This window comes from Castor canadensis, chromosome 11 (assembly GCF_047511655.1).
Source record: "Castor canadensis chromosome 11, mCasCan1.hap1v2, whole genome shotgun sequence".
Lineage (NCBI taxonomy): Eukaryota > Metazoa > Chordata > Mammalia > Rodentia > Castoridae > Castor > Castor canadensis.
In genome coordinates, this window is record NC_133396.1 from 5,842,254 (window position 1) to 5,863,954 (window position 21,701).

At 44.9% G+C, this 21,701-nt stretch overlaps 1 protein-coding gene across 2 annotated transcripts in view; it reads left to right on the top strand.

The window, feature by feature from the left end:
* Srp68 (signal recognition particle 68) overlaps nucleotides 1-17,681 on the top strand; it is a 36,469-nt gene extending 18,788 nt beyond the window's left edge. For both annotated transcript variants that reach the window (XM_020159349.2, XM_020159350.2), the window contains 8 exons: nucleotides 2,617-2,715; nucleotides 4,003-4,067; nucleotides 12,482-12,638; nucleotides 13,220-13,314; nucleotides 14,278-14,407; nucleotides 15,586-15,661; nucleotides 16,112-16,164; nucleotides 16,562-17,681. In XM_020159349.2, coding sequence (XP_020014938.2) covers nucleotides 2,617-2,715; nucleotides 4,003-4,067; nucleotides 12,482-12,638; nucleotides 13,220-13,314; nucleotides 14,278-14,407; nucleotides 15,586-15,661; nucleotides 16,112-16,164; nucleotides 16,562-16,789 — 903 coding nt within the window. In that variant the 3' untranslated portion in view covers nucleotides 16,790-17,681. The remainder of the gene's footprint in view (nucleotides 1-2,616; nucleotides 2,716-4,002; nucleotides 4,068-12,481; nucleotides 12,639-13,219; nucleotides 13,315-14,277; nucleotides 14,408-15,585; nucleotides 15,662-16,111; nucleotides 16,165-16,561) is intronic.
* The last annotated feature ends 4,020 nt before the right edge of the window (nucleotides 17,682-21,701 follow it).

Consider the following 21,701-nt stretch of genomic DNA (forward strand, 5'->3'; position numbering starts at 1 on the left):
CGCCACGGAGGATCATGACAAGTTCTCCTCAGACCTCCCCTTCAGACATGTTTCTTTCACTGCTATTTAAGACTTTTATAAAATCCCCAGTGGACTTAAGAATTGTGTGGGAGCAGTGGGGAAGTTTGTTTGTGTTCAGCACCCTGATGCTGACTGTCACAGCAAACAAGGGTAATATGTGGCAGTAAAGAGATTTAGCATTGTAGCATCATTGTAATTTTAAAATTTGAACCATACTGTCCCAACAGGAAAGGAGACAGATTCTGTGTGGCTGGTATAAAATGAACCTTGTTCTTTTCTTACTATTATACCGATTGCCACCAAACTCCACCTTTCTGAAGAGGAGTACTAGTGGCCTGTTTGTTGGATTGCATGATATTCAAACTGGCACTGAGGTTCATTCTTCCTGCTGATGAAATGTGGTTGGCCCACACATGTGGTTGGCAGTGTAATTTCTTTGTTGGTACTGGGGTTTGAATTCAGGGCTTCGGGCTTGCTAGGCAGGTCGTCTACCACTTGAACTCTGCCTTCAGCCCTTTGTGGTCAGGTTTTGGAGTTAAGGCTCTGCTTTTTCCTAGGCCAGCTTGGACTATGATTCTCTTATTTTACACTTCCTGCGTAACTGGGATGACCACTGTACCCAACTTTTTCCATTGAGATGGGGTCTCACAACTTTTTTTACCTGGGTTGGCCTGGAATCTCAATCCTCCCTCAGTCTTCTCCATGCCTGGCTATAGGTTGAGATGGAGACTCTTGAAACTCAGTCCTCCCGATCTCAACCTTCCAAGAACCTAGAATTACAGTCGTGAATCACCAGTGCCCAGCTGGCTGTTTAGTTTCTTGAATGGTGCCGAGGGGGTTCGCATATCTTGCTCCAGTTGTTAAGTATTATACAGCTACATCATGCCAAAGGAATTGCAATTGGAAAAATTTGACCAAGAGGGTTGACTAAAAAGAATCTAGCCAATGTGAGGTGCTTACCAGTGTTCTGTGAAGTGTTTTTCTGTATATCTACACATGTGGCCAGTTGCATTTCATTACTCCAGATCCCAAGTGCTTAGTAGCCATGTGTGACTCCTGCAGGCTGCGTTGGACAGTGCAGTAGAGAGCACTTCCTTCGCTTCAGAGATCCATTGGGTAGAGGTGAGCTATTGGGGCCATGTTTGCTTTAGAATCACAGGATGCCTGTGGCCCTGATTTGTTCCTAGGTTAGCAAACAGCAGGAACGTCAAGTAACCCATGAGTGGAGTAGTGTGTTTGATTTAGGTTGGGTAAGTTACAGGGGTGATTTTTTTCACACGGGAAACTGGGAAAAACATAAGAGTTCTTAAGAAGTTTTTCCTTACATTCCTTCCATCTGTCTTCTAAAGGAGTGGGCATACTGTGCTTTCTTCTGTGCTGTCTTAGAAGTCAGTTGAAGGTCAAGACCTTTTTTTTTTTTTTTCCCAGATTGAATGTTAGTTTCTGTGGAAAGTCAAATATAATAATGGAATGTTGATGTTTGAATTTCATGGTGGGTCTGCCAGTAACACAAGTTCATCTCCTTTCTGCCTTTCATCTGTTCCCACCTTCTCCATCAGATTCTTTAGGATGATAATGTGGTTTGGCAGGTATTCAGTTAATGAATCACTTTTTCATTTATGCCAGCTGTGTAGCAGAGGGTGCCGCCCAGTACTTGTAAAAAAGACTGTCATCTCATTCTTCATTTTTTTTAAATCCTCAAACCTAGATGGTTAGAGCTGTCATCTCATTCTTGTCAACCTTGTCTGCCCTAAAAGTTGTTTGCAGAGTAGGCCATGTGGAACATCTAGAGTGCAGAATGTCTGTGGGGAAGAGAATTTAGTGAGATATTTAGGAGAAATATCTTTTTTTTGGGGAGGGGATGGGATTTGAACTCAGGGCTTTGCATTTGCAAAGCAGGCGCTTTACTGCTTGAGCCATACCTCCAATCCATTTTGCTCTGGTTATTTTGGAGAGGGTGGTCTCTTGAAATATTTGCCTGTGCTGGCCTTGAACCATGATCCTCCAAATCTTAACAACCTATATAACCAAGATTATAGGCATGAGCCATTGGCGTCTGGCTTGTGAAACATCTGTTTGGTTGAATATTAATTAGTAATGTTTTTTATTACTTGCTTGGACCTAAAACAAATCCAGAATCTGCAAGTTGAGTAGTTCTGCTGGCATACGAGTGAGCTTGACAGTGTTCTGGAAGGGAAAAAAGGAAAGAAGCTTCTGATGTGCTGTGCTTCAGTATGAGGGAACATCATCCCAAATATAGTCTCTGAGACCCTTCTCGGGGTGCTAGATACTCATCCTGAGTAGAAGTAGAAGCAGAAGCATCAGAGGAAAGTAGGGAAAGCTCTGTGATGGGAAGACATTTAAGGATCCATCACTTTGTAAATACATTTTCCATTTCCATATGAAAGGTGGATAAGGCTATGTAATAACCTTATATTAGAGAATAGTGACAATTAAAAGGATCTGATTTGGGGCAGGTGAGTGTGTGTGTGTGTGTGTGTGTGTGTGTGTGTTGGGAAGATCAAATTGCTGTCCAGTTAAAATACTATGGCTTACTAAAAAAAAAGTCTCTTAGTCCATTCTACCTTTGTTTAGGCTGAAAGCGAAGAAACCAAGGAGCGCCTGTTTGAATCCATGCTCAGCGAGTGTCGGGATGCCATCCAGGCTGTTCGGGAAGAGCTCAAACCTGATCAGGTAAACCATCAGCTCTTGCCTTGGGTTCAGCTCCTCTTCAGGTCTCCCTGTTCTTGAACGCAGTGCCAGTGGTCTCAGTGCATTATTCTCTTAGCCACTGGTATGTTTTTAGATATGTTGGTCAGCTGATAAGCAACAATGGTCTCTGGGCTCCAACAGGTTAAGAAATTCATCTTTCAGTGCTCCGTTCCTTCTAATGGTTTCATCTGTGGCTTCAAATTCTTATCCAGGCGCACATCTCTGGTGCTCTGTTTTTCTAATAATATTACCATTGTGATCCATTCAGTCTCTAAGGCTGTAAACCTCAAAACCATTTTGTCTTTCTTCCCTGTCACCAGTCCTACGTACTATCCCTCTGTAAGTCTCTTACCTATTGATGAATCCACCTGTTTTTTTGGGTTTTTTTGATTCAGGGTCTCACTTTGTAGCCCAAGCTAGCTTTGAACTCTTGATCCTAATAATAATATCCTAATACCTAATACCTAATACCTAATCCCAGCCTCCCCAGTGCTGGGATTACAGTAGCTAGCACATAAACCTTGGCTTAAAACAACACAAATTTATTATCCTCACTTGAGGAGGTTAGCCATCTAAAGTGGCTTTGTTGGGCTCTTCCTTTCAGAAGCCAAAAGGGACCACAGGTAGAATCTATTCTCAGTATGCCAGAGAGTGTATTTCTTGGCTTCTTGGAGGCCACCTGCCTTCCTTGACTTGTGACCTCTTCCTCCATCTTCAAAGCCTGCAGCTCAGTGTCTTCTCTCCTCCGCTTTCATTTCCAACCCTACATCTTCTCTGTCACTTCCCTTCCATTCCCCTCTTTGAAGGACCTCTGGTTACACTGGACTCATCTGGATAATTCAGACACTTAATCACAACTGCAGTCTCTTCTACTGTGTAAGGTGACATCTCTCCACAGAGTCTGGAGGCCAAAATGTAGATAACTTGGGCAGCTAGGATTTAGCCGGCCATTAAGACAGGCTGTTACAGCACAGTGCACAAAGAGTAGAACTTGGCTCTAAGGCACAGACCCTAAAGGGGAACTATGGACTTGACTGGCTGTTTTTAATGCTTGGGGTTAAACACTGGGAGCAGTGGATAGGAAGCCTCAACTGACCATTGCTCAGAATTCTATTACTCAAGGCCAGTTTTTAGACGCAAGAGGCAACTGGGAGACCCTGTCATTCTGTATGCTAGTAGAGCCTTGATCTTTGAGACTGCACACCAGTGAAGGGGGTAGTGAGAGCCAAAGATAAGAGTTTTACTTTTTACCTTTTTCACTTTCTTCAGAAACAGAGAGATTTCACCCTTGAAGGGGAGTCAGGGAAGGTATCTAATCTCCAATACCTGCACAGGTAAGGGTTATTTTACTTTTTAATATGTGAAATGTATCATTGGAACAAAAGAGTGTATATGTTAACCAGCTGTGGTAATTCAAGCCTGTAATCCTAGCTTCTTGGGAAGCAGATCAGGAAGATCATGATTTGAGGTCAACAGGGCAAAAAATTTGAGAGATCCCATTTCAACCAATGGCTGGATATGGTGGTCCACACCTGCCATCCTAGCTATTTGAGGAAGCCCAAATCGGAGGTTCATGGTCCAGGCTAGCCCTGGCCCTATCTCAAAGATAATGCAAAAAAGGGCCAGTGAGTGGCTCAGTGGTTCAGTACCTGCTTAGCAAGCATGAGGCCCTGAGTTCAGCCCCCTAGTACTGCCAAAAAAACCTCCAGCATATATGTTTATGTACATTTTAGTTTATAATTTCTTAATTTATAATAAGTGATACCAATACTCATAGATGCATTTTACCATATAAGATGATATGTATGGCATTTACATATTATTTAAATACACGAATTAAGATTTTTACATAACTTAAAAGTTGGAACATAGCCAGTAACTTTGAGGTGCTCCTTTGGTTCATTCCTCCCCCTTTTCTGGAGCTAACAGCTCTCCTTCCCTCTGCCAAACTGTTTTTGGGTTTGTTTGTTTGTTTGTTTGTTTAGTGGTACTGGGATTTGAACTCAAGGCCTCATGCTTGCTAGACAGGCACTCTACCACTTGAGCCACTCCTCCAGCCCAGACTGTTTTTTTCCTCCATGTTCTGAATGTTTTAAAGTTGTTCCATTGTCCTGTTCACTTTTAACTTGAATTCAAGTTTAATTCCACTTGCAGTTATTTTTGTGTAAGATAAGGATCTGCTTTACTTTTTTCCATAAGGATAAGGGAGCTGGATGATGATGGCTCACACCTGTAATCCTAGCTATTTGGGAGGCTGAGATCAGGAAGATCACAGTTCAGATAGTTCTCAAGACCCTATCCTCAAAATAGTCAAAGCAAAATGAACTGGAGGTGTGGCTCAAGAAGTAAAGCACTTGCTTTGCAAGCTCGAAGCTCTGAGTTCAAATCCCAGCCCCACCCAAAAAAAAAATAAAAAAGGATAAGGGGTTGTTCCAGTACAGTTGTTGGCTACCCCGTCTTTTTCTGCACCATCTGTGGTGCACTTTTCGAGTGTGCTCTTTTTCGGGACTCTTTTTTACTCCACTGATGTGTACTTGTCTATCCTTGTATTGGTACAGTGAATCACTACGATTTTATATTGATGGTAGAGGAAGCTGGTGGAGGAAGTTCCCCCTCACCAGGAATTTCTGAACGTATGTCTTGACTACTGCCCTTTGCTCTTTCATATGCATTTTTAAATTACATCATCAAGTTTCATTTTTTAAAAACATGGGTCAGCTGTGGGTATAGTTCAATGGGAGAGTGCACAGGACTCTCAGTTCAGTCCTCATAACTTCTACCCACTCCTTGTCCTCAAGAATGCTGGGTCATTTCATTCCATGAAAGAAAGGGAGATGATCAGCAATCTGTGGAACATAAAGAGGGGAAAAGTGCTATTACCTGGGAAAACTCCACTTCTCTTCAAATTCTCCTTTCTGTTTGACCTTGAAGTTTTAATTTCTTAGCCACTGCTTATACCTTACATGGTAAACCTGGCAGTATATCTTGAGCCATTTCCCACCTATTTCCACTATTTTAATATAAAAGCACACCATGGGATTGGGAGTGCAGCTCACTGGTAGAGTGCTTACCTAGTATGTGTGTGTTTGACACCCAGCACAACAAAAAACCCAAAACCAAAAAATAGAACACCAATACTCCCTTCTTTACTTTTGATTGCCATTCTTAGGGATTTGATATTTTATGAATGTCAACTTGACTGCCACATGACTCAGAATATAGAATGTGCCTTAGATGTTATCTGTTTCAACAACCTGAGGAGAAAGATGAGGCTCCCACAGGCTCTGTGACCTCTGTAGTTCAGAGCCCCCCAAAGTCAGAAGTTGATCTGACCTTGAGAAGACCCTTCAAAGGAAGGAAGCTTGAAAACTTTGAAGCCCCTTGCTCTTGAGTCCATTCTCCCACCTTCAGATCTAGCTAATATCAGGATTATGGATTTCCATTATCATCCACATGGCATCTTTGAGGTGAAAGTTGGTGATCAGGAATCACATAGTTTGTATATTTTGATAAAACTTTGTAAAACTGTATCTACATTGTATATTGCTTTGTATATAATAATTACTTTTAGGAAAATTTACCTCTTAACCTCTCCTGTTTCTCAGAAGCAATTGTTTTTAATTGTAATGAGTTCTTTTAGTATTTACCTCTGTAGCTCTTATAATGACATGTGTATATCACTACTTCTTAATATGAAAGTTTAGCCATTTTTATGACTTGCCAGTATATCCTGAGTCTTGCCTGCTCTACACATACTCTACTGTTGAGTTACACCTCCATCCTGGCTTTCTCATTTTGGATTCTACCTCTAAGAACTTGTTTATTACTTGATTTTTTTTGTTTTTGCTTTTTGAGTCAGGGTCTCACTAGTCCAGGGTGGCTTCAAACTCATGATCTGCTTCAGCCTCCCAAGTGCTGGAACTGTAGGTATATACCACCAAACGGGGCTTGGTTTTTTTGTTTTTTTGGTTTTTTTTAAGAAACAGTCTTGGGGGAGAAATGACCCAAGCATTGTATGCATATATGAATAATAAAACAATAAAAAAGAAAAAAAATCAACAGGAAAAAAAAAAAAGAAACAGTCTTACCTGGACTTCATGGCATACACCCATAATACCAGGACTCAGGAGGCTGAGACAGAATCATCGTGAGTTCCAGGCCACCCTGTCTCCAAAAAAAAAAAAAAAAAAGGTAAAAAATAAAGTGATAGGGTCTCACTATGTTACACAGGCTGGCCCTGAATTCCTGAGCTTAAATGATCCTTCTGCCTCAGCCTCCTAAGTAGCTGGGACTATAGGCACATACCACCATACCTGGTTGTTTTTGTTTTTTGAAACTAATGTCTGATACTAATTTCACAATTACTAAGTCTTTCCTTATCTTTCTAAGGGTAACTCAATAGTTTTTGAAGTTTGTTTTCTTTTTCCTTACAAAGTCTGGCTCTTCCAAGTTCCTTTTTTGTCCCCCCTCTCGAATTTGGCCTCTTTCTTCTTGGAGGTTTCCCTTAAATGTCTGTGATCCTTGGTCATTCACTTCTGTAGAAGTACCAGGTTTATTAGGTGGGTGCTCTGCACATGAATGGGTTCCTCATCCACAGGCCTTTCTAGAAATCTGACTCTACCCTTCAACCCAGGACCCTGATTCTAGAATTTTAGTGATTTCTCTTGGGCTGGTCAGATCCCTGGAATATATTAGAATGTTGTTCTAGAAACTGAGTAGAAAAGGCCATAAGTCAGCACTTCACACTTGACAGTCCCTTAGTACCCATGTTCATTGTGGAGCTTTCAACCCCAGGGATAGTACATGGACCTCTTCATCCTCTCGAGTGATGGCCCCCAGCCAGAGGAGTTTAGGGGTCAAGAGGCCTAGGCATTTCTTAAATAATTACCATATTTTTATCCTTAACATCAAAGGGGCTGCCAGGTGGTACAGTTAAAACAAGCAGTTATGATATGTAGTCTCTCAAGATAGCCACATGGCTAGTGTGCATGACCATCAGAGACATGATACAGTGTTTCAAAGAGAAGGTCATCAGTGAATGGGGTCAGCTGGCGTGCTAGCTGACTCTCCTTGTGGCATGGGTATATTAGTTACTTTTGTCTTCACTGTGACAAGATGCCTGATGTGACAACTTAAAGGGAAAAATTATTTTGGCTTACAGTTTCAGAGGTGTTAGTCCATTGTGACAGGAAGGGCATTGTGGAACAGAGGAGTTCATACCATAGCAAATAGGAAAGAGACAGCAAAACAAGAAGAGGCTTCAAGAGACCCCCAAAGGCCCACCCCCAGTGACCTGTTCTTCCAGGTAACTTCCACCTCCTAAAGTTTTCAGAACCTCCCAAAAATAGCTCCACAAGTTAGGGATTAAGCTTCCAAAACATGAGTCAGCAGAGAGTATCTCATATTCAAATCATAATATTCTGTCCTGGTCCTAAAGACTCATGGCCATCTCATAATTCGAAATGCGTTTAGTTCATCTCCATGAGGCCCAAAATCTTAACAGTTCCAACATTGTTCAAAACGCCAAGTTCAAAGTCTCCTCTAACACTCAAGGCAGTTTTTAGCTGTGAGTCCCTGTAAAAATCAAAACACACCCAGGCATGGTGGCACACACCTGTACACCTGTACTCCCATCTACTGGGAAGCAGCAGCAGGAGGGTCGTGAGTGTGAGGCCAGCCTGGGCAAAGTTAATAAGACCCTATCTCAAAAGCAAACAAACAAAAGGGCTGGGGGCATGGTACATGTAGTAGAGCTTTTGCTAGTACATTTAAGGCCCTTAGTTCAATCCCAAGTACTGGCAAAAATAAATGAATAAATAATAACAATTTTTTGGGGTGGGATTGGGGTTTCTGTTAGGAAAACACTGCACACCGCACACAAAGGAGGCTCACAAGAGGTATCTCATGTCCAAAGTTTAATAAGCAGGCTGGGTGGCCGAGAAGAAAAAAATGGCGCAGCAGCTTCTCTCGGTGGGTCTGGCCTTAAGTAAACAAGGGCTAGAGACAGACAGAGAGGTGGCAGGAGATAAGGGACAATGGGGCTTTGTTCTGCAAGGGATGAGACCAGCTGCTGAAGTAAGGTCTAGTGGTGGGCAAAGGAAGGTGACAAGGGGCAGTTCTGTCAGTTTCAAACTCAGGGCTTCGTACTGCAAAGCAGGCACTCTTCTGCTTGAGGTATATCTCCAGACCTTCTTGCTCTGGTTATTTTGAAAGTGGGATCTTGCGAACTATTTGCCTGAGCTGCCTCAAACCTCAATCCTCCCAATCTCAGCCTCCCAAGTAGCTAGGATTACATATGGAAGCCACTAGTACCTGGCTCAAAAAACAGTTTACATGTTTCCAATATACAATAGGTCAGAGTAAACATTCCCATTCCAAAAGGCAAAAATAGGAGCATTAAAAAGAGGGATGAGACCAAAGCAACACAAAACCAAGCAGGGCAAAATTAAGACTGTAACTCCACATCTAGCATTTGGGCACATGATGTCATGTCCTGATGTGAGCTCCAGTGGGCAGGGACAGCTAGGTTTCTATGGCCTTACCAGCTGCATTCCACGTGGCTTTCTCTTGGGCGGCTCCATTCATTGCCTGTCATTTGCTTCAGCAGATGTCCCACATTCCTGACATCTCCAGTACCTTTGGGTCTCTACTTTAGCTTCAACTTCACCTTCTCACAGGCTCTTTGCAGGAAGTCAGCTCTGATACACATTTCTTGGCCTTCCAGGCGTTTCTTTGAAATTTCAGTGGAAGCCTCTATGACCTCATAACTCTTGGATTCTGCACACATGCAAAACTAGCACCATGTGGACAATGCCAAGGTCTGCCATCAGCTCAAGCAGTAGCCAGACCCTTGGCTGGGTGACAACCTGGGAAAAAACTTCCCTAGATGTGTCTGTGCAATCAGAGTGTCCCCAGAGTCCTCTCTTCTTAAAGAAGTCTTTCAGATGAATTTACAATTTTACACCCTTGAATTTGCAATAGATGGGGTCTGGCCAATTCCTGAGATGCCCTCAAGACATCTTTCCTATTGTCTCCATGCAAAATAGTTGATGGTTTTTCATCACACTAACCTCTTTTTGGAGCAGGGTGGTACTGGGGGTTGAAGTGGAGCCTGTGGCTTTCTGGACAGCTGTTCTACCACTTGAGCCACGCCACCAGCAATGATGCCTCCTTGTCCACAACTTTCAACTTGGTTCTTTTCTTACCAGTCTGCTTGCTTTTTCTGCTCTTCTTTTTGCTCCTGATTCTCACTATTAATCTGGCTAACAGCAGCCAGCATTAGCTGCAGCAGTCTGAATGCTATGCTGTCTGAAATTTCCTCTGCCGACTTAATGAATCCATTGTCACTTGTAAACTCAGTCTCCCACAAAGTCTCAGGACACCAACAAAATAAAGGCAAATTCTTTTCCAAATGTGACATGAATGGCCTCTAGTTCAGTTTCCAACAGAGTCCTCATTCCCATCTGAAACCCCATGAGCACAGTTTTTACTGTCTGCATTTCTGTCAGAGTTCTCATCTGAGTTTGCACAAGAATCGCCCATTAAGTTCTTGTAGCATTCTAGGGCTTCTCTAGCCTGCATTCTCTCTCTCTTTTTTTTTTCTTTTATTCATATGTACATACAATGTTTGGGTCATTTCTCCCCCCTTCCCCCTGCCAACTCCCTTACCCTTACCCCCCCCCTCGCTACCAGGCAGAAACTATTTTGCCCTTATCTCTAATTTTGTTGAAGAGAGAGTATAAGCAATAATAGGAAGGACCAAGGGTTTTTGCTAGTTGAGATAAGGATAGCTATACAGGGAGTTGACTCACATTAATTTCCTGTGCGTGTGTGTTACCTTCTAGGTTAATTCTTCTTGAACTAACCTTTTCTCTAGTTCCTGGTTCCCTTCTCCTATTTCTAGCCTGCATTCTCAATTCTTCCAAATTCCTCCCTTAAACCAGCTCCAAAGACCAAAGAACCACATGGGCAAGTTCAGTCACAGCAACAGCCCTACTTCAGTGGTACCAGTTTTCTATATCAGTTACTTTTGCATCACAGTGACAAAATACCTGACATTGTTACCAGGGGGTAGTCTTAGAATACCCTGGGTCTTTGTGCCTCAAGAACAAAGAATTGAAGAGAGATACAGATTGCAAAGCAGGAGCAAAGTTTTTCTTGAAAGAGAAAGGAAAGTGTAGGCAGAAGGATGCACTAAAAGGCACAGTGGGCTCTGTTCAGATGACTCAGGATCACCGGCCTTTGTTTAATGGGCAATTTATAAGTTGTAAAGGCAAATGGCAGGAGGGACTGCGATAATTGGCAAGTTTGATTGACATGTTCTTGTTATATAGCATGGGGCATTCTGTGCGTGCACTTACACTGATTCCCAGGTATTTCATTGTATGTATGAGAAGTGACCAGTATTCATAAGATCATAAGTATAGGGCTTTATCTGAGAGGTCAGATTGGGAACAGATTTCCTTTTCTGGTTTGAACCAGCAAGACACTCCCTTGTCTTTTTGGCAATTTACAATTGCAGAGGAATTTACAACTGCAATCCTGACCATTAGAAGGGATGTCTGCATGAGGACAAGGAGGAGTTCAGCATGGAGGGATACCTGGTTAAAGAGGATTGAGTTCTGTGGTGTTTTTCTGTTGTTGTTTTTTTTCCCTGGTACTAGCCTGCCTCAAAATTACAATTTAAAGGGAAGAATTACTTATTTTAGCTCTTGGTTTCAGAGTTGTTAGACCATCATGACAAGAAGGGCATGGTGGAACAGAGCAGTTCACATCATGGTGGACAGGAAGCAGAGAGAGAGAATAATATAGGAAGAGCTAGGGCAAGATAAAGCCCCAGACATCCACTCTGGTGACCCACTTCCTCCAACCAGGCTCCATTTCCTGCCTTTCAACCCTTTCCAGTAGTGCCATCGTGTTACATATCTATCAAGCGATTCATTAATTCATTAGGTGAGAGCCCTTATGATCTAACTGTCTCTGGAAATTCATCATAGACCTACCCAGAGGTATGCTTTTATTTATCTCCTAGGTGTTTTTCGATCCAGTGAAACTGATAGTCAGAATTAACCATCACAGCTGGCAGAATGGCTCAAGTGGTAGAGCACCTCTGCCTAGCAAGCATGAGGCTCTGAGTTCAAACCTCAGTACTGTCAAAAAAAAAAAAATTGATATCAAAGTTAACCAACAAGTGAACCAGGCAGGTAACTGGTCCTCCTTCCAAAAACTTGTTTCTACCCATGGCCCTTCTGTTTGTTTTCTTGCAGTGCTGGGGATTGAACTAGGACTTTGGGCATACTAGGCAACTTTCTCTACCCCTGAGCTACACCCCCGGTCCCACCCATAGACTTTTTTTTGGTGGTACTGGGGTTTGGACTCAGGACTTCATGGTTGCTAGTCAGGCACTCTACCGCTTGAGCTACACTTCAGCTCTACATGGACCTTCTTAAGAATAAGCAATGTCCTCTGAAATTTGGAGCTCTGTGGCTTTTGAAAAATGATACAGAGGATATAATTCATGCTGAAATGAACTTTTGTGATAAGATCTCATTCTGGTCCCCTGAACATTTGCTTCTGAACAGCTGCCAAATTGCGGGTCCTGTGGGTTTAGACCCAGACAGATGGCCTTTCTGTGTAACACGCTCTTGATTACGCTTCCCCTGGTTAGTCCCAACTCAGCAGTTGAGTACTCTTCCCAGAACATTAGCTTCCCTCAGCATAACCTGAGATGACATGCGGTACATTCCAGCTACCTGACCTACATCAAGCTTTCAACGGCAATCAGGCGTAATGAGAACATGGCTAAAGGCTTGCAGAAGGCTCTGCTGCAGCAGCAGCCAGAAGATGACAGCAAGCGCACTCCTCGACCCCAGGACCTGATTCGGCTCTATGACATCATTCTGCAGGTAACCTTTGGGAACTGGGGAGGCAAGGTCTGTCCTTTGCCAGTGTTGGACACAAAATGACTTTGCATAGTGAAACGGCTGTGAGTGACTAGTAGCTGGACGGAAGACATGGGTCTTGTATTACTTCAGTAGCCCAGATGCCCCCATATTTCAGATATTTTGAGGTACAGAGACAACCACATGGTATTCACTGAGCAGTTCTGGAGACCTGATTCTACACTATCTTGGCCCTCTGGGAGTAGAACAGTTAGTAAGATTGCTATAAACACCCATAGTGTCTTTATACAGCTGCTAAATGAGTGGGCCACTAAAACACAGTTCAGAGGTCCAGTCCAGAGTCCACATAGTCCAGAAGTCCCTGAAGTTGGGCGAGATTGTGAATTGATTGATAAAGGACGAATAGGCTTTCGGTGTCAAGGAGGGACACCAAGTGCAGCTTCTGCTAAGTCCATGTCACAGACTTTGCCCATTATTTCAAGCACAGACTCTTTCCACTTTTGTCTGTTCTTACAAGGTCTTCTGACAAGAACTCAATCTGAGGCCTTCTCCTCATGGATTTTCTTGTTGCATCTGTTGTATAGAATCTGGTGGAATTGCTGCAGCTCCCTGGCTTAGAAGAGGACAGAGCTTTCCAAAAAGAAATAGGCCTCAAGACCCTGGTGTTCAAAGCTTACAGGTAACATTCCTCAGGTTGGTCAGGGCTCTCCTCTGCATCCCAGCAGTTCCGTGAGTGTTGGGACATGGAAAAATTGGGTTATTGGCATTTGACTTTGTGGCTGCCTTTCCATGAGCAGAGAGTGTTCACAAGAAGTAGTTACCAAAGGTTGCAGCCAGTGGTTTCCAGTACCCCTTGTTTGCTCTTTGGGTAGGTCAGGGGATTAAACTTGGCCTCTTCTTTCCTTGAAACTCCCACCCAGAGAAGAGAGACAAGCATAGGAAAGGGTGTTAATTAGCAAACTAGAGCAGGCCAGTTCTGGGAGCTTGAACTAGATTGAAATAAAGCTAAATATGGTAGCTTCTTAAATGAATCATGGTATTTGTGACTTGGAAGTGGGTGATATAACAAGAGGGTATGGGGAGGGTCTCCACAGAATGGCAGAGTAGAGCCCTGTGCCTTCCTTTTCTGGCCTTCACAACCCATGTTCTTAGGCTCCCCAGGGTTCCCTGTCTTCTCTCAGGTGACCCTTTCTCTTCTGTAAAGGAAGTGGTCTGTTTCTGTTGAGCCCAGTAGAATTTTTATTAGAAAAAGCCTTTTTTGGTTTTGGTTTTTGAAAAACGAATGGTTGTGGTTTAGACATGTGGACAATGGTGAGTGGGATTCATACTTGAGCCAGACAACATTCCTCCTTTTGTCTGCCCTCTGCTCCTTTTGAGATTCCCCACTTATGTACAGTCAGCCAGTAAGTGAAAGATGGTGGCTCTGTGTTGGACTTAATGGCCATTTCCAATTGGTGGGAAGGACCTGCAAATGAGCCTAGCAAACCTGGATACTCTGATGGGGGGAGCACTTTCAGGCATTGATCCTGAGCTAAGAATCCTGTTTCCAAATTTAAAATTCAGCCTCAACTGCAAGGAAAGCCTTGGTTTTGAGCAGTTCATTGCTTGAGAATACTGTGGCTCTTTTTCCCCTTCCCATCAGGTGTTTTTTCATTGCTCAGTCCTACGTGTTGGTAAAGAAGTGGAGTGAAGCCCTTGTCCTATACGATAGAGTCCTGAAATATGCAAATGAAGTAAATTCTGATGCTGGAGCCTTCAAGAACAGCCTGCAGGTAAGCTGTTGACCTCTCCTTGTTTCTATGCCCCAGGAAGTATGCCATGAAGTGGTGCTGGGCTTCTCGGGCTGCTTTCCCTGGGTGCTCTTGAGCTGTAATCTGTGTAACTCATAGTACATTCCAGGCCTGAGGAGGATTTAGGTCTGACAAAAGCTGTTTCAGTTGGGTGTGATGGCACAAACCTGTTATCCTAGCACTAGGAGACTGGGACTGGAGGATAGAGAGTTTGAGGTCAACCTGGACTGCATAATGAGTTCAAGATCAGCCTTGGCTACATAGCAAGGCTCCTTTCAAAGAAAAGCAAGACATTTCTGTTGTTAAAAAACTAGAGCATGTACTTAGCATGCACAGCGCTCTGAGTTTGATCTTCAGCTCTACAGAAACAAAAAAAAGAAGAAGTAGACCTGGAGTACAAGTAGGGATAGGAAGGAGGGATGGGGGTGCAGAAGGTGGGGTGAGGAGTGTGTCCAAATTAGCAGAGTGGGATATCATTTTGGTACACAGTGACAAACTAGTGTGTATATTGTTCACCTCAGGAGAAAACAATGAGGTGCTTTATAAATGTCTGTCTGACCTCGTACACTGCATGTTTTGGGGAGATAGTGTCAGAGAAAGTAGACAGGAAGAGTTCTGTGCTATCCAGACTTTGTCATATCATTCCCATTCTGCCAACTAAGGCCCAGAGCAAGGCACTGCCCTTGTAGAAGCTGTAGAGTATGGAGGCTGGGGCTTGATTGCAAGTCCCACCTCTGCTCCCCAGGGGTGCACCTGTCACATCCTTTAACTCTCCATCCTTCAGTGTTCTCACCTGCCACATGGGAGTACAATACCCCAAGATTATCTTGAAGACTAAGTTAGCAATTACACGAACTGTTTAGAACAATGTCTGGCATGTGCTGTATTTAATCCATAGTAAATCTATTACTGTATCATTACCATTTCAGGCATCATTACTTAAGCCATGACCTAGCTTTTTTCGCTTCAAATAGGCCATGTTTTTTTGGGTTTTTGGTTTGTTCATTGGTTAGTTGTCCTTTTTTTTTAAATGTAGAACCATTTATAAAATCCAAAATCCTCTGAAAATTCTAGTGGGATCACCTAATCAAGCTAGTGTGGGTGCTGCTGTGGCCTGACCCAGCCAGGCTGGTAAATGTGCATTCCTGGAATTATTGCAGGACCTGCCTGACGTGCAAGACCTCATCACTCAAGTGCGGTCAGAGAAGTGCTCACTGCAGGCTGCAGCCATCCTGGGTGAGCCACCTTCCTGATCCTGGCTGACTGTGTCCTCAGAGTTCCCTTCACTGCCACTCTTCTGTCCCTCATATTTTGCCACTATTTTAAGATTGAAAGGTGGTGTTTGGGTAAAACTGTAAGACTGTTATTTTTGCCCAGCCTTTACACCTGCCACATTCAGCACTGAATTGTGTAGAGGGATTTACAGAAACACTGTCACACTGTCCCCTCCCCTCCTTATCATCTTCCTTATACTAGCAGCTCCGCTGGGCTGACTGCAGTGGAACTGGGATTGATTTTCCATTTACACCACCTCTTAGCAGAATTTGGTCCCAGGAGGGTGCAGGCTCACTCCCCACATTGTGGCTGCCTTTGTTCTCTGCATGTAGAAGTCATGCTGTGATGGGCCTCATTTGTAACTGTAATGTGCAGAGTCCCTGTTCTTACTGAATCTTGTGGAACTTTCAGATGCAAATGACTCTCATCAAACAGAGAGTTCCTCCCAAGTCAAGGACTCTAAGGTAAGTCTGGTTGTGGCTTTTGAAGAATAGAGTATGATTGGTAACTCACTGGAAATGTGTGCTCATTTGTAGAACAGAGGGCCCTGGGTTTCTAGGGAAACTCCCTATTTCCCTCCTTTTTCTTGCTCAGAGACCTGCAGGTACCCTGTTTTGCTTATTAGGTGTCTAGATTGCCTAGGGAATAAGGTCGAGGAAGCTTCTCAGAGTGGTAGATATGGGTCAGAGCCCTAACCTGGATCCCCTCTTAACCTCCAAGTGTCAGTTACTGATCTCTATTAGGGAGGTGATACCCACCCCCAAAAGATGTAGCACATGCAGGCACTGACCTGGGTGCCCAGTGTGTGGTGAGTGTTCACTGTGGGTTTTCTGTGATTAAGGCCTTTGATTTGGCTTCCAGCCTCTGGTCGAACGGTTTGAGACCTTCTGCCTGGACCCCTCCCTGGTCACCAAGCAAGCCAACCTTGTGCACTTCCCACCAGGATTCCAGCCCATCCCTTGCAAGCCTTTGTTCTTCGACCTGGCCCTTAATCATGTGGCTTTCCCACCCCTCGAGGACAAGTTGGAGCAGAAGACCAAGAGTGGTCTCACCGGATACATCAAGGGCATCTTTGGATTCAGGAGCTAACCAGGCTCTTCCTGGGGGCAGGGGAGATTCTGACTCTTCATCTATATTGTGAGAATATCCCAGCAAGTTCCGTGACATTAAATCCAGGTCTGCATTGGCCCAGGGCAGAGCTCAGCACCCTCAGCCCTGGGTCCCTACATCTCATGTGTTTGTGCACTTACATTCTTAACCCATGTGTGGAAAGAGCACCCTGTTGTTTTCTGGGCCCTATGTCAGGGTCATTCTGTTTCCTGTACCTCCCAGGGACCACTGCTGTCTGGGCATGAGCTGGGATTACCTTTGGTCTGTAATGTGTTCAGGGGTTCCACATCAGGCTTAGGGTGGGGCTTAGAATGTTTGTCATGTGTCCTCAGTACCATGGATTTGAAATGAACTCTTCCTTGCTATGAGCGTCCAGAATCCCTTGAAGTTTATCCACGGCTATGAAACATTGGCACTGTTACCCCAGAGTTGCAGTCAGCCTTATCCCCATCACCTCCAGGTGAACGTTAAGTTTCAGAACAAGCAGAGAGCTCTATTTTTAGAAGAAATATGTTACACTCAGAAATGATGAAACCAAATCTTATATTAAAAGGTAAAGATGATGGAGACTGCTCATTTTTTACATGTCCTCCAGCCCCGTTCTCCTAGGGGACCTGGCCGAATGACCCTGTGAGGTCAAATCCATCCTGACTTCCTGGCAGCTGGATGCAGTTCGCACCACATACAGATGTGTTCGAGGCGCTGTTTTTATAGAGTGCTTGACCTGTAAGGTTTAGATGCCACCACATTTTAACAACCTCCATCCTTCTTTCTTTATTCCTTAGTCATCCTTTTTTCTCTCTGTTAAGGCATCAATAATAGATGTCACAAAAGCCGTGTAAGAAGGAAGGAATAAATGATTTAAACCTGAGATGTACGTAACACCTCTCAGCCCTGTTGGAAACCTAAACTCACTTGTCCTACAGCAAAGAAAATCCACCATGAGAAATGTCAGCTCCGGTGTGATTCAGGCATGGAGTGGACTGGGCGGCGTGAAGGGAAGGCAAAGATGAACCATCCAAGAGTATTGCTCTGAGGTGGACTCCCACTGTGCACGCCAGGCCTTGTCCTCAGCCACTGTGGAAGGGGTGGCAGGAGCCAGGAGAGGACACCGTGCTGCTTGTTGTCAAAGACTAGAGACACAGAAACTTGCATCTCCAAATCCCCTGGGATTTGCTTGGGGGTCAAGAAGCTGACTTATTATTTACTTATTTATATTGACTTGGGATCAAATTACTATTTTTTTTTTATCTTATTTGCAAGTTTTACCACGTATGCCATACACTTCAGGAGTGTCCTGCCTCCTTTTGAAGATACAGCACAGTGGCTGGCCTCCAATTGAGGTCCTGGGTTTAGCCTTGAAGGCTCTGATCTGTGTCCCTACTTGGCTGAGGCAGCACTGGGGCTTCAATCTTTTGTGCGTTGCTGGAGAGCTAACCCAGGGCCTCGTGCAAGCACTGTACCTCTGAGCTACACCCTAGCCCTGGGCTCTCCTTCCCAGAGAGCTTGCAGCACCAGGCTGTGGGGCGAGTCTCTGCATCTGCGTGACACTTTCCGTGTCCAGTCTGGTCTCTGTGCCAGCTTAGTTTGTCCTGTGACTCTGAGGTCCCAGTTTGAGGCCCCGCAGTGCCTGCAGCCTCTAGCCCACTTTGTGCCAGTATTTGAGGGATTTCTTGAGTTCCTACTCCTTTTGTCCTGTCTTCCTAGGAAGGTGTCCTTTTGCCTTGCTTTTCTCTCTTCTGCCCCCACCCACTCTAGAGTGCAGGCTTGTGGGGATCTACACGCTGTGAACAGCAGGAGTAGAGGCACAGATCGTTCTGGTGGCACCTCTGCATTTTAAGATTGCTTCATGCTTGTTCTTTCTCGTAGCCACACATTCCTCCCATCATCCCCATGGCACCCCAAGTAGCACTGGCTGTTGTTTTCCTCACACTGATGTCGGCCACTGCGTGTTAAAATATTTACATAAGACAGATTGGGCAGAGCCAAGGATGTGCGAGCTCACACGTCCCTTCATGTAAGATCCCTGGACATGAAGCAGGCGTGTCATGGGGGACAGAGTTCCAAAAGCGAGCCCGTCCTGTCCTCAGGCCCAGGAGGCACTCTGAGAGGAGCAGGTTTCAAGTCAGGACCTTGCCACCCCTGCATCAGCACACTTTGCTGGTGGTATCACAGAAGGAGATTGGCCCTGTCCTGCTGTTCAAAGAAGTGACAAGTGGCATGAGAGGTGCTGAGGGTCAGCTGGGTGTTTCCTCGCTCTGTGCTCTGACTTGTATGTCCCCTCTGTGGTTTTACATTAAGGCAGTGCAAATTCTTGGACTCCCTGCTTGAAGTAAAACACAACTAAGGCTTGATTCACATCTCCTGAGCCTCTTGCCCTGGCCATGAAGTGACAGCCTGTGATGGTAGCTCTCTGTCATCCCTGGAGGTCTTTATTCCTAAAAGCTGAGGTGACGGCTTTGCTCCCTCCTGGAGAGGAAGGCTGACTCCAGGGGCTTCAGGGGTGAGGATTGTACTCTGTTTACTGTCATCCTTATGTGGGCAACACTGGTTTTTCACACACTAGGCATCATTAATTACACAAAAGCTAATTAATCACACAATTCTAAACAGCCCCTTGCTGTCTGAGCCTTGAAAAGCTTGGAACATTCAGAGGTCTAGGAAAATATCCAAAGATAGCAAAAATATGCGTTGGTTTTTTTTTTTTTTTTTGAAGACACTTGTTGCTTCAGAGGAGATGGAAACCAGATTTAGCTATAAAATTTGTCCATGTTCCTAAAGCAGAGAATAAATTGGAAGTTTCCTTTGTCCTGACACTGACAAAGAATCTAACCTGCCTGTCTATTAGGCATTAGAGCCATTTGTGTGTCAGTCGTCATATGAGAGCAGAGTCTGGGCAGGGGCCCAGGTTGTACCCAGGGCGAGCTGGATGCCTGATTGTCCAGGGCACGCGGTGTAGAAACACATCTTTGAATTTAAGGAATCTGCCTTCTGTTCTATGCACCATCTAGCATAGAGGAAGGGTTCTATAAGTATTAACTAGAGGAATTGTTACTTGGTGTAAGTTAAAACATAATTTCAAATGAGGTTTTATTGAGGCAATGCTTGTGGGGACTTTTTGTGGGACCTTTTCAAGCTGTTAAGGGACTGTCGTCTCAGGTTGAAGCCTGGTGTTTTGTGGTCAGGATTCTCATGTCTGCCTTATCAGTGTCATCAGAGCTAGGTACTCTGTTACCTACCTGTAATCCCAGCTATTTAGGAGGTGGAAACAGGAGGATGACAATCTGAAGCCTGTTCTGGCAAAGTTATCACAGGCCCCTATCTGAAAAACGACACTAAAAGCAGGACTGGGGACATGGCTCAAATGGTGGAGCACTTGCTAGGAGGCCTTGAGTTCAATCCCCAGTACTGTGGGTGAGGATGGGGATAGCCCCATTACAGGTCGTCTGTCTGCTCAGCAGCTCTGAGCTAGGACTGAGACTGGGGGCCTGCTTTTCTCTCTCAGAGGTCCCTTTGCCAGACTGATGTCAACTGCATTGGAAGTGAGTGTTTCTCTGGGGTGCCAGTTTGCAGCAGATTTCGTTCAAGTGATGGAACAAATCCTCACCACTTGGAAAAGAACGACATCCTTTCCATCAGGCTGAACATTCCCCAGGGATCTTGTGACAAGAAGCAATGCAGTGACAATAGGCAGCTGCTCAGTCCATGAGGGCTGAGCACTGTTATTTCTGGCTCATCTGAGGACAGAGGCCTGGCCACCCATACCTCCCCCCATAGCCTCAGGAGAGCCACCCAGGGAGAGCAGGAGCCCAGGCCTTAACGCTTCTTGGTGTGTGGCCCTGCCCAACCTGCTCAGACTGAGCAGTCTCCCTCACCATAGAACAGGTGTGTTTCTCCAACTGAACAGGTAGAAGAAAATGCAGGCATTTTCTCACTGCAGCCTGACGGGGAAGAGAGTCCCCGGGAACACTGGGCTCAGGATCCAAATGGAGTTGGTGGCACACACAGCCAGTGAACAAAAGGCCCTTGGAGAGTGTCTCGCCCTTCTCTCCTGCCTTCTGAGCTGAGTTTTAAGTCTAGGCAAAGCTGTTAGGACAGAGGGCAGAGGCTGGTTAGGATGGCAGATGGACTCCCCTTCCAGTTTCCTGGTGACAATTAGGGAGGCCCACCCCTCTGTTGTGAGGATGGTTGTTAGCTTTTTCCTTCATGCATGTGTGTCTGTCTTACGAACTTTTTTCTTCAGACCAGGGCCTGTGGCAGAGCTGTATCCAGCTGCCGTGTGGGCTGTCACCTTGTCACACAAGCACTTAGCCTTCTCCCAGACCTGACCTTTGCCATAAGGGCTGCAGGTCCCCAGACCTTAGCGATTAAGGGCTGTCCTAAAGGCACCAGAGGCCCAGCAATTTCTGAGCAAGACTGGCAGCTGCAGCCACGAGCCAGTGACTCACACCTGTAATCCTAGCTACTCAGGAGGTAGAAATCAGAAGGATCATGGTTCAAAGCCAGCCCTAGGCAAATAGTTCTTGAGACCCTATTTCAAAAATTCCCAGCAAAATACAGAGCTGGTGGAGTGACACAAGTGGTTGAGCACCTGCCTAGCAAGTGTGAGACCGTGAGTTCAAACCCAAGTACTGACAAAAAAAAAGACTGGCAGCTGCAGACTTGTGGAACAGAGATGGCTTGTGCACAGGTAGCTGCTGTGGCCTTGAGGTGTGGGCTGCACTGACACTGGTCTCACGGGTGAGCTGGGGCCAGCCCAAGGCCCAAGGCCAGGGAAGGGGAACATTACACAGGGAGAGACAAGCACCCTGAGGCAGCCTTAAGATTTGGGGACTTCTGGGGTCTCTTCTGTGTTCTCTGGCCATTTAGTATGGGAGTTCAGCTCTTGAAA